We start from the raw sequence: 13,167 nt of genomic DNA, 5'->3' as shown, positions 1-13,167 counted from the left end.
AGATCGCTGGGGGGGTCCAACACCCAACACTCTAATCCGAGCACTGGATATGCAGAGAGTCACAACACAAACCCATTTATTTCTCATTACAGGAAAAATGACGATTCCGAATGGGGCTTCTAGATGCATCCAGAAACGGGAATCAAACATCTATACACCCGTGACCCAAAACAAATGCAAAAACCTCTCCGAAACAAACTGCGACCCGGCAAAACCACAAGAACCTTATGACAAGTCAATAAAAAGTTGTAATAACTGGAATATCAGATGTGGAATCTTTATTGAGACGAGATGTGATACAAAAGTTTCTCTATAAAAGTCAACGGAATTCTGCCCATTCTGCTGCTACTGATGGAGGGTCTCATAGAGGATGGGGGTCCTCACCGCACATTATAAGACCAAAAGGTCAATAAAACAACCCAAAGCATAGGCCCACACTTGTCCTTCCACTATGTTATCGCTGTATAAACAAAATGATAACATTATGGTGTGAATGCAGGCCAAGTCACCAGTCAGGACTTCGCTGACTTCACTCAATCGTCAAATTTGTATGGGGTACGGCTCTAGAGGGGAGAGCTTGGTTGTACCTGAGGTGCTTGGAGGAGTGCTCTACAGCAGCTTTCTGCCCCGTTCCACATTGAGAACACATATCAGACCAAGAGTGCATGTCCATGGGATAAATACAATGGAATATCCAACACCCAGACAACTGGTACCAGTATGAAAACACAGCTGAGTTTTCCGATAACAATTCATCAGTTACCTCTTAAAGGGGTTTTAAATAAAATAATCAACAGCCTGTCACTAGGTCACCTGTACTGTGCGAAACTTGTGCCCATGTTGCTTTTACAGCAGAATTTAACCTAGAGAGCCACTGGTTGCTAACTAATGATATATGAGTGACTGCACCAGCAGCAGAATAGTGAGTACAGCTCTGGAATATAATACAGGATGTAACTCAGAATCAGTACAGGATAAGTAATGTCATGTATGTACACAGTGACTGCACCAGCAGCAGAATAGTGAGTACAGCTCTGGAGTATAATACAGGATGTAACTCAGGATCAGTACAGGATAAGTAATGTCATGTATGTACACAGTGACTGCACCAGCAGCAGAATAGTGAGTGCAGCTCTGGGGTATAATACAGGATGTAACTCAGGATCAGTACAGGATAAGTAATGTCATGTATGTACACAGTGACTGCACCAGCAGCAGAATAGTGAGTACAGCTCTGGAGTATAATACAGGATGTAACTCAGGATCAGTACAGGATAAGTAATGTCATGTATGTACACAGTGACTGCAGCAGAATAGTGAGTGCAGCTCTGGAGTATAACACAGGATGTAACCCAGGATCAGTACAGGATAAGTAACTTCATGTATGTACACAGTGACTGCACCAGCAGCAGAATAGTGAGTGCAGCTCTGGGGTATAACAAAGGGTGTAACTCAGGATCAGTACAGGATAAGTAATGTCATGTATGTACACAGTGACTGCACCAGCAGCAGAATAGTGAGTGCAGCTCTGGAGTATAATACAGGATGTAACTCAGGATCAGTACAGGATAAATAATGTCATGTATGTACACAGTGACTGCACCAGCAGCAGAATAGTGAGTACAGCTCTGGAGTATAATACAGGATGTAACTCAGGATCAGTACAGGATAAATAATGTCATGTATGTACACAGTGACTGCACCAGCAGCAGAATAGTGAGTGCAGCTCTGGAGTATAATACAGGATGTAACTCAGGATCAGTACAGGATAAGTAATGTCATGTATGTACACAGTGACTGCAGCAGAATAGTGAGTGCAGCTCTGGAGTATAACACAGGATGTAACTCAGGATCAGTACAGGATAAGTAACTTCATGTATGTACACAGTGACTGCACCAGCAGCAGAATAGTGAGTGGAGCTCTGGAGGACAGGATACAATGGGGCAGATTTACTTACCCGTCACGATCCCGCGGCACGTTGTCAGACGAGGATTCGGGTCCGGCACGATTCACTAAGATCATGCACCCGAGTTCCTGCATGTGTCGCTTCCCCGCTCAGGTCCGCCGAAGTTCACCTTCTTCTTCCCGGTGTATGTAAGTGCTGATCTTGCGACAATTCCCTTTTTAAATTCTGCGGCTTGTCCGAATCCATCGGGTTGTCCGACGGCCACCCTCCTCAGAATGCAAGCCGGCGCCGATGTGCCACAATCCGATTGCGTGCGCCAAAAACCCAGGGGAATTCAGCGCAAAATGGAAATAATTGAGAAATCTGAGTAAACTTAGTAAATGAGCCCCAATGTGTCCATACACTATAGCAGGTAAAACCTCAGTTTATGGCTATGCACAGACACATCTCCTTACTCTTACACTGCAGGTGCTCATGTAATGACAGTATATAGTATTGCGCCACTTCTGCATCACGCACAGGTATTGTGCAACTCACTGCAACACTACAGCGGTGACCGATGGGTGACTCTGGAGACACCCGGGCTGCGTGAGGGTGAATATATATATTGGGGCTTGTGCTGTGGAAAATCAAGTGACAATTATTACACAATTTTATTTTATTATTATGAACAGAGAAGAAAAATCATTTACCATCAACCATGATGCTGTAAGAAGTGGTGACATAAATATAATACCGTACCCGGTGCATCCTGCACTACCTCTCCCTCCTAATGCTCAGGTCCGGGCTCCCTATATTCATTTGCTTTACATAGAAGATAAAATCTGTACTAAAACCCGGCACCTGCATAGAAAGATTTGTTGTCCCCCAAACAATAATACTGCTTTGCTGCAGCTATATTATACTGCAGCTAGACTATACCGCAGCTAGGCTATACCGCAGCTAGACTATACCGCAGCTAGACTATACCGCCATACCGCAGCTAGACTATACCGCAGCTAGACTATACCGCAGCTAGACTATACCGCCATACCGCAGCTAGACTATACCGCAGCTAGACTATACCGCCATACCGCAGCTAGACTATACCGCAGCTAGACTATACCGCCATACCGCAGCTAGACTATACCGCAGCTAGACTATACCGCCATACCGCAGCTAGACTATACCGCAGCTAGACTATACCGCCATACCGCAGCTAGACTATACCGCAGCTAGACTATACCGCCATACCGCAGCTAGACTATACCGCAGCTAGACTATACCGCCATACCGCAGCTAGACTATACCGCAGCTAGACTATACCGCCATACCGCAGCTAGACTATACCGCAGCTAGACTATACCGCCATACCGCAGCTAGACTATACCGCAGCTAGACTATACCGCCATACCGCAGCTAGACTATACCGCAGCTAGACTATACCGCCATACCGCAGCTAGACTATACCGCCATACCGCAGCTAGACTATACCGCCATACCGCAGCTAGACTATACCGCAGCTAGACTATACCGCCATACCGCAGCTAGACTATACCACAGCTAGACTATACCGCCATACCGCAGCTAGACTATACCGCAGCTAGACTATACCGCCATACCGCAGCTAGACTATACCGCAGCTAGACTATACCGCCATACCGCAGCTAGACTATACCGCAGCTAGACTATACCGCCATACCGCAGCTAGACTATACCGCAGCTAGACTATACCGCCATACCGCAGCTAGACTATACCGCAGCTAGACTATACCGCCATACCGCAGCTAGACTATACTGCCATAGACTATACTGCCATACTGCAGCTAGACTATACCGCCATACCGCAGCTAGACTATACCGCAGCTAGACTATACTGCCATACCGCAGCTAGACTATACCGCAGCTAGACTATACTGCCATAGACTATACTGCCATACTGCAGCTAGACTATACCGCCATACCGCAGCTAGACTATACCGCAGCTAGACTATACTGCCATACCGCAGCTAGACTATACCGCAGCTAGACTATACCGCCATACCGCAGCTAGACTATACCGCAGCTAGACTATACTGCCATACCGCAGCTAGACTATACTGCCATACCGCAGCTAGACTATACTGCCATACTGCAGCTAGACTATACCGCCATACCGCAGCTAGACTATACCGCAGCTAGACTATACTGCCATACCGCAGCTAGACTATACCGCAGCTAGACTATACCGCCATACCGCAGCTAGACTATACCGCAGCTAGACTATACCGCAGCTAAACTATACCGCCATACCGCAGCTAGACTATAACGCAGCTAAACTATACCGCCATACCGCAGCTAGACTATACCGCCATACCGCAGCTAGACTATACCGCAGCTAGACTATACCGCCATACCGCCACTAGACTATACCGCAGCTAGACTATACCGCAGCTAGACTATACCGCCATACCGCAGCTAGACTATACCACAGCTAGACTATACTGCCATACCGCAGCTAGACTATACCGCAGCTAGACTATACTGCCATAGACTATACTGCCATACTGCAGCTAGACTATACCGCCATACCGCAGCTAGACTATACCGCAGCTAGACTATACTGCCATACCGCAGCTAGACTATACTGCCATACTGCAGCTAGACTATACCGCCATACCGCAGCTAGACTATACCGCAGCTAGACTATACAGCCATACCGCAGCTAGACTATACCGCAGCTAGACTATACTGCCATACCGCAGCTAGACTATACTGCCATACCGCAGCTAGACTATACCGCAGCTAAACTATACCGCCATACCGCAGCTAGACTATACCGCAGCTAAACTATACCGCCATACCGCAGCTAGACTATACCGCCATACCGCCACTAGACTATACCGCAGCTAGACTATACCGCAGCTAGACTATACTGCCATACCGCAGCTAGACTATACCGCAGCTAGACTATACTGCCATACTGCAGCTAGACTATACCGCCATACCGCAGCTAGACTATACTGCCATACCGCAGCTAAACTATACCGCCATACCGCAGCTAAACTATACCGCCATACCGCAGCTAGACTATACCGCAGCCAGACTATACCGCAGCTAAACTATACCGCCATACCGCAGCTAGACTATACCGCAGCTAAACTATACCGCCATACCGCAGCTAGACTATACCGCAGCTAGACTATACTGCCATACCGCAGCTAGACTATACTGCCATACTGCAGCTAGACTATACCGCCATACCGCAGCTAGACTATACCGCAGCTAGACTATACCGCAGCTAGACTATACTGCCATACCGCAGCTAGACTATACCGCAGCTAGACTATACCGCCATACCGCAGCTAGACTATACCGCAGCTAGACTATACCGCAGCTAAACTATACCGCCATACCGCAGCTAGACTATACCGCAGCTAAACTATACCGCCATACCGCAGCTAGACTATACCGCCATACCGCAGCTAGACTATACCGCAGCTAGACTATACTGCCATACCGCAGCTAGACTATACCGCAGCTAGACTATACCGCCATACCGCAGCTAGACTATACCGCAGCTAGACTATACCGCAGCTAGACTATACCGCAGCTAGACTATACCGCCATACCGCAGCTAGACTATACCGCAGCTAAACTATACCGCCATACCGCAGCTAGACTATACCGCCATACCGCAGCTAGACTATACCGCAGCTAGACTATACCGCCATACCGCAGCTAGACTATACCGCCATACCGCCACTAGACTATACCGCAGCTAGACTATACCGCAGCTAGACTATACCGCAGCTAGACTATACCGCCATACCGCAGCTAGACTATACCGCAGCTAAACTATACCGCCATACTGCAGCTAGACTATACCGCCATACCGCAGCTAGACTATACCGCAGCTAGACTATACAGCCATACCGCAGCTAGACTATACCGCAGCTAGACTATACTGCCATACCGCAGCTAGACTATACCGCAGCTAGACTATACTGCCATACCGCAGCTAGACTATACCGCAGCTAAACTATACCGCCATACCGCAGCTAGACTATACCGCAGCTAAACTATACCGCCATACCGCAGCTAGACTATACCGCCATACCGCCACTAGACTATACCGCAGCTAGACTATTCCGCAGCTAGACTATACTGCCATACCGCAGCTAGACTATACCGCAGCTAGACTATACTGCCATACTGCAGCTAGACTATACCGCCATACCGCAGCTAGACTATACTGCCATACCGCAGCTAGACTATACTGCCATACCGCAGCTAAACTATACCGCCATACCGCAGCTAAACTATACCGCCATACCGCAGCTAGACTATACCGCAGCTAGACTATACCGCAGCTAAACTATACCGCCATACCGCAGCTAGACTATACCGCAGCTAAACTATACCGCCATACCGCAGCTAGACTATACCGCAGCTAGACTATACTGCCATACCGCAGCTAGACTATACTGCCATACTGCAGCTAGACTATACCGCCATACCGCAGCTAGACTATACCGCAGCTAGACTATACTGCCATACCGCAGCTAGACTATACCGCAGCTAGACTATACCGCCATACCGCAGCTAGACTATACCGCAGCTAGACTATACCGCAGCTAAACTATACCGCCATACCGCAGCTAGACTATACCGCAGCTAAACTATACCGCCATACCGCAGCTAGACTATACCGCCATACCGCAGCTAGACTATACCGCAGCTAGACTATACCGCAGCTAGACTATACTGCCATACCGCAGCTAGACTATACCGCAGCTAGACTATACCGCCATACCGCAGCTAGACTATACCGCAGCTAGACTATACCGCAGCTAGACTATACCGCCATACCGCAGCTAGACTATACCGCAGCTAAACTATACCGCCATACCGCAGCTAGACTATACCGCCATACCGCAGCTAGACTATACCGCAGCTAGACTATACCGCCATACCGCCACTAGACTATACCGCAGCTAGACTATACCGCAGCTAGACTATACCACAGCTAGACTATACCGCCATACCGCAGCTAGACTATACCGCAGCTAGACTATACTGCCATACCGCAGCTAGACTATACCGCAGCTAGACTATACTGCCATAGACTATACTGCCATACTGCAGCTAGACTATACCGCCATACCGCAGCTAGACTATACCGCAGCTAGACTATACTGCCATACCGCAGCTAGACTATACCGCCATACTGCAGCTAGACTATACCGCCATACCGCAGCTAGACTATACCGCAGCTAGACTATACAGCCATACCGCAGCTAGACTATACCGCAGCTAGACTATACTGCCATACCGCAGCTAGACTATACCGCAGCTAGACTATACTGCCATACCGCAGCTAGACTATACCGCAGCTAAACTATACCGCCATACCGCAGCTAGACTATACCGTAGCTAAACTATACCGCCATACCGCAGCTAGACTATACCGCCATACCGCAGCTAGACTATACCGCAGCTAGACTATACCGCAGCTAGACTATACCGCCATACCGCAGCTAGACTATACCGCCATACCGCCACTAGACTATACCGCAGCTAGACTATACTGCCATACCGCAGCTAGACTATACCGCAGCTAGACTATACTGCCATACTGCAGCTAGACTATACCGCCATACCGCAGCTAGACTATACTGCCATACCGCAGCTAAACTATACCGCAGCTAGACTATACCGCAGCTAAACTATACCGCCATACCGCAGCTAGACTATACCGCAGCTAAACTATACCGCCATACCGCAGCTAGACTATACCGCCATACCGCAGCTAGACTATACGGCAGCTAGACTATACCGCAGCTAGACTATACCGCCATACCGCAGCTAGACTATACTGCAGCTAGACTATACCGCCATACCGCAGCTAAACTATACCGCCATACCGCAGCTAGACTCTACCGCAGCTAAACTATACCGCCATACCGCAGCTAAACTATACCACCATACCGCAGCTAAACTATACCGCCATACCGCAGCTAGACTATACCAACATACCGCAGCTAGACTATACCAACATACCGCAGCTAGACTATACCAACATACCGCAGCTAGACTATACCGCAGCTAAACTATACCAACATACCGCAGCTAAACTATACCGCCATACCGCAGCTAGACTATACCAACATACCGCAGCTAGACTATACCAACATACCGCAGCTAGACTATACCGCAGCTAAACTATACCAACATACCGCAGCTAAACTATACCGCCATACCGCAGCTAGACTATACCAACATACCGCAGCTAGACTATACCAACATACCGCAGCTAGACTATACCAACATACCGCAGCTAGACTATACCGCAGCTAGACTATACCAACATACCGCAGCTAGACTATACCGCAGCTAGACTATACCGCAGCTAGACTATACCAACATACCGCAGCTAGACTATACCGCAGCTAAACTATACCGCCATACCGCAGCTAGACTATACCGCCATACCGCAGCTAGACTATACCGCCATACGGCAGCTAGGCTATACGGCAGCTAGGCTATACCGCCAAACGGCAGCTAGGCTATACGGCAGCTAGGCTATACCGCTATACCACATACCCCTATTAGTACGTAAATATACAATAAGTACATGTCTAGTAGGAATGAATCTGGTAGAAACAGACAGAATAGAGACCCAGTTATCTGCACAGGCTCTCACAGGACACAGCAAGAACTTTCTAGGAAGTTTCTCCTTTAAGAGCCGCAGCTCCGGGTCCTGGTTAATATCTTGGAAACTCTTCTACACTACATGAAATATTTTCCTCCTCATTAGCAAAGTCCAAGTGGAAATTCCAGCCCCCCCTCCCATCCCACCCCGGTCACCAGGCAGATTCTCGTAAACCCCAGAATACGCCTAAAAGAAGGAAATTCTCAGATTGGGAAATGTCCAAACTCTTCAGAGCTTTCTACACCGTAACCACATGAGTGACTGAGTAATGTACATAAACATGGATTACATAACCCCGACCAGGAGGATAAATAGCGGCAGAGGCTGCCGGACTCCAGCGGAGACCCCAGAGCGAGGAGAAGACCGCACATCACAGGTGAGAGACGTCCTACTGACTGCCTGCTGCAGGGATCCTGCAGCAGAACACAATGCAAAGCCTGCTGCATAGCCAAACGTAGGCCCATCGCTGCACCACCCTCACTGCAATTATACAGTGACTGGAGCTGCAAAAAACACCAGATTTTTAGGTTTTTTTTGCATCAGTCAAATCTATAAAACTAATCCATCATAATAAACCAGGGACATTACTCATAGATCCAGGCACAGGGACTGTGGTATCTTCTTATATTTGTCAGCCATGGCCTCTTTCCTTCTAAGGGGGGGGTGTTACTAGAGTGTTACTAGAGCCACTCCGTGCTGTAGCTTCACATGCTGTTACACTGTCTCATCATCATGCTGTAACGCTGTGAATTTCCCCACTGTGGGACTAATAAAGGATTATCTTATCTTATCTTTGCATCTGCTCCCTCAGCACTTCCCTCATTCTCTCCCTGATGTAATCTCACACAGTGGGAGGGGGGGTGTGCTCCTCCACAGCCTGTGAATCTTCAGCATGAAGGGGCTCTAGTAACACCCCCAAGAGCCTTTGTGGTTTATTAAGATAATTTTAGAAGGGAGGAGGCCATGAATAACAAAGATAAGATTATTACTGTCTGGGTGCCTGGATCTATGAGTAAGTGCCCCTGGTTTATCAGGCTTTATTTGATTTAAACTAAGGCTATGTAGGGTCTTCCCGGGGTTGTGAAGCCCCTCTTATCTAAAGAATGGAGGGGCTTCACTGCTGGATTAGAATTGCATTCCATTTCCAAGATTTCCAACACAGCGCCACCCTGGCTATCAGGCTTTGCAGGGAACTGCAGCCAACTATGACGCCACACTGCGGCCTTTCATTCTCAGAGTCAGTGGGGGATCAGAGGAAGAACGCACATGGGTCATAGAGTAATTCAAGGTCCTATGGAACACCCCTTTAAATAACTTTCCTTTATGATCATCCACTAACAGATAGTTTTATGCACTTAAAGATCCTCCTGACAGTCTGCAGCCGCAGCAGATAGAAAGCCAGACACTGAATGTCCCCCCTATAGTCCAGTGAAAGGTTATGGGGTCTGCAGTCAATGTCAATGCAGTCCTATGAGCAGTGTCTTTCCTCTCCTGCAGACAAGAGCGCCCCCTGCTGATTCCCGATGAGGCTGTCAGTGTTCCTCCTGCTGCTGCTCTCTGTGGCTGTGGCTCATTCGCAGCTGCAATGGTTGAAAGACAAAGGAAGACAAGCGAAGAACAACATCAGAGACGCCGCCAGATTTACCAAGCAGGCCGCTCAAGGTATGTGAGCACCAAGGGGCGCCGCAGCTGGGGGAGATACCAGTGTTACCATCTGTGATAATGGATGAGGCCGCATAATATTACTGCTCTATTGCTGAATTATTCTCATTCTCCAGTTCAATGTTTACAATGAATAAAATTTAAAGGGAACCGGTCACTGGATTTACCTTATTTAACCACTAGACCCCTCTGGTTGGGTATGAAATGTCCTTTCTAGAGCTCTTTCTTTTATGTAAAACATCATCTGTTTACATTTAAAAAAAAAAAATTCCCTCCAAGTCATGTGACAATAAGCAGAGAAGAGTCAGATTTTGGCCGAGACGAGTCAAGTTTGGATGGCGGAGGATCATTGAAACTGGTTTCATTTTAAATATAAGAATCTCATCTTTTAGATTGCATCAGGCTTGTGGTTCTGGGAGCTACAGAACCGAAAATACAAGCAGTTACAGACATAAATGGACATGTGAACTGCAGATAAAGATCCAGTTGCCATTTATTTCTTCAACTGCCTGTCTCTCCGAAAGTGCATATCATAGAACCACAATCCTACAATCCTGAAAGATGAGATTTTTATCTTTAATATGACATCAGTATCATGTTTCTAGGTGCTATAGATCTAAAAAAATAGAGGTGTCTGAATTGAGATTCCCCCTGCAGCATCTAAACTTGAATAATCTCAGGTAAAATCTGACTCTTCTCTGCTCATTGTCACATGACTTTGACATAGATCAAAGATGAGAGATTTTACATAAAAGAGGGAATTCTAGATAGATGAATTCACTTAAAGGACGTCTACCACCAGGACGAAGGATTGTAAACCAAGCACACGGACATACTGGTGTGTGCCCCCTCTGGCAGGATCCGCTCTTTATTTTGAAGTTTACTATCTCCCCCCCCCCCCCCTTTTTTTTTTAAAGGCTTTACTAATTATGCAAATGAGCCTGAAGTGTTCCAGCCTCCATTAACAGCTATGGAGCCCAGAGACCCTCAGGGTCATTTGCATAATTTTGAAAGCTTTTTTTTTTTTAAACAAGGGGTTACTAAGCTAAAAGAAGAGTGGATCCTGCCAGACGGGGCACACTCCAGTATGTCAGTGTGCTTGGTGTACAACCCTTCATCCTGGTGGTAGATGTCCTTTAAGGGAGGGGGGGCACTTATTTTACGTTGAAGCACTGACTCCCAGTGTATTGCAGGATCCTGGGACATGGCGCGCGCCTATAAAGATATGAGACAGGCCAATTACATCGGAGCTGACAAGTATTTCCACGCCCGGGGTAACTATGATGCTGCAAATAGAGGGAAGGGCGGAGCCTGGGCTGCCAGGGTCATCAGGTAAGTGGCGGCCCCACAGGCCTGACCGCAGGGTCATCAGTAACCTCTGCTCTGCAGCTTCCGATGTGACTCTCTTTACCATGTCCTCTGCCATCTATCCCCAGTAACGCAAGAGAACGCGTCCAGACCATCGGCGGCCGAGGACTGAAGGACAGCGCCGCAGATCAGAGAGCAAACAAATGGGGGCGCAGCGGCCGGGACCCCAATCACTTCAGACCTAAAGGTCTCCCTAAGAAGTACTAGACCCGGGACACGATCAATCCCAGAACCTGCAATGACAATGACCCACAGCAGCTGAAGGACGCGTCATTCCCGCCCTGACCTGTAGGGGGCGTCCTCTGTATATACACAACATTCAGGGAAAATCCTGCAATAAAATGGTTTTGCTACAATCACAGATTCTTGTATTTACTGTGGAATATAATATAAAGTTACATAAAGATGGAAACAAACAGTTTATACATATCTATAGGAAGAAACAAAAGTTTCTTATCCTGATACATAGATCCATACACTGCAATCCTGCATGCCACCACTAGGGGGCGCTCACTGAATAGGGAATATGCAGTCTATGGGAGACATGAATGATTGTATTTGGGGGCACTAAACTAACATATAAAACCCCTTTAATTAAAGGATAAGTTACCATTAATAATAATTAATGTGCCACATGGTGGTCTGCACTCAGAAAATCCCAAATTGGAAGGGCTACACTACCCAGCATCCCCCCTACAGAGACATGATGGATGAATCCGGAGCTATAGTTTTAATGTCTCGGGAGTTTCCATTTGCACAATAATGGGGGGGACATGCCTACCCCTGTGTCTCTGCAGTTGGAGCTGTACTCCGCCACAGTCTGGGATCGCTATGAGGTGACGCAGTTTGAATTTCCCTCCTCCCCGGTGGCGGCCATTGTACACTGATCCGAGCAGTCACTCACCCATTCTGCTCCACGTCCGTCACGTCACTACAAGCCCCGCCCCGTCATGTGACCCAATAAGCCAAAGAGGCTGTCAGTCATGTGACTTACTTCAGCTTGGAGAGTCTCAGCTACGGAAGCCTGCGAGGGTAAAACAACATCAGATGCCTTGCGTTTGACTTTTCCCCCTCACACACACTTTTCCACTTCGAAATCTTTATAAACTTCAGCAGAATTTCTCCATTCACAACAAATTGAAATTGAGTCGTTTTATGTTGTTTTTTTCATGTAAGAATTCTGCTGGTCGTGTTTCGTTGCGTTTTGGAACACGTTAACGCATACGTTTTGTAAAGTCAATGTAATTAGGTAACCACAAGCGTTAATGCCACATGTGGCATTTGGTGCCTTTTTTTTCAGAATACATTGGGCGAGTTAAAACTTTAGGCTGCATTCAGATGACCGTATTGTGGACAGGTATGTACGGCTGCGAGCGTGAGAGAGCAGGAGAAACTATAGCGACTCTGGCAATAGGCTCCTGGGTGACAGAACCCCAGTGGGCCCCTTTGAAATGAACTCGAAATGAAAAATTCAGAAACTAAAACAGTTCCCTAAAATATTGCCTAGTGTATTATCCCTAAGAGCCCCATCATGGGTTATTTTATATAAAGCCCCCA

The 13,167-nt window shown here is 47.4% G+C and overlaps 3 protein-coding genes across 5 annotated transcripts in view; 2 read left to right on the top strand and 1 right to left on the bottom strand.

The window, feature by feature from the left end:
* The window catches only part of LOC140071341 (uncharacterized), a 64,103-nt gene extending 63,842 nt beyond the window's left edge, over window positions 1-261 (top strand). For both annotated transcript variants that reach the window (XM_072118977.1, XM_072118978.1), the window contains one exon: window positions 93-261. In XM_072118977.1, coding sequence (XP_071975078.1) covers window positions 93-123 — 31 coding nt within the window. In that variant the 3' untranslated portion in view covers window positions 124-261. The remainder of the gene's footprint in view (window positions 1-92) is intronic.
* The window catches only part of SAAL1 (serum amyloid A like 1), a 31,879-nt gene extending 19,303 nt beyond the window's left edge, over window positions 1-12,576 (bottom strand). Inside the window, exon 1 of one of the 2 annotated variants that reach the window (XM_072118974.1) lies at window positions 12,515-12,576. In XM_072118974.1, the coding sequence (XP_071975075.1) occupies window positions 12,515-12,518 (4 nt within the window). In that variant the 5' untranslated portion in view covers window positions 12,519-12,576. Of the gene's footprint in view, window positions 1-12,391 lie in introns of both variants that reach the window. The other variant, XM_072118975.1, reaches the window with a different exon arrangement.
* LOC140069064 (serum amyloid A protein-like) lies at window positions 8,786-11,971 on the top strand. Its single transcript, XM_072114395.1, has 4 exons — window positions 8,786-8,956; window positions 10,078-10,242; window positions 11,436-11,574; window positions 11,679-11,971. Exons 2-4 carry the CDS (start codon window positions 10,104-10,106, stop codon window positions 11,815-11,817), a joined length of 417 nt encoding a protein of 138 aa, XP_071970496.1. The 5' UTR covers window positions 8,786-8,956; window positions 10,078-10,103; the 3' UTR covers window positions 11,818-11,971.
* Window positions 12,577-13,167: the final 591 nt, after the last annotated feature.

The sequence above is a fragment of the Engystomops pustulosus genome, chromosome 7 (genome assembly GCF_040894005.1).
Source record: "Engystomops pustulosus chromosome 7, aEngPut4.maternal, whole genome shotgun sequence".
NCBI classification, from domain to species: Eukaryota; Metazoa; Chordata; class Amphibia; order Anura; family Leptodactylidae; genus Engystomops; species Engystomops pustulosus.
Note: the sequence above shows the minus strand (reverse complement) of the source record. Positions and strands in the feature narration are given on the sequence as shown.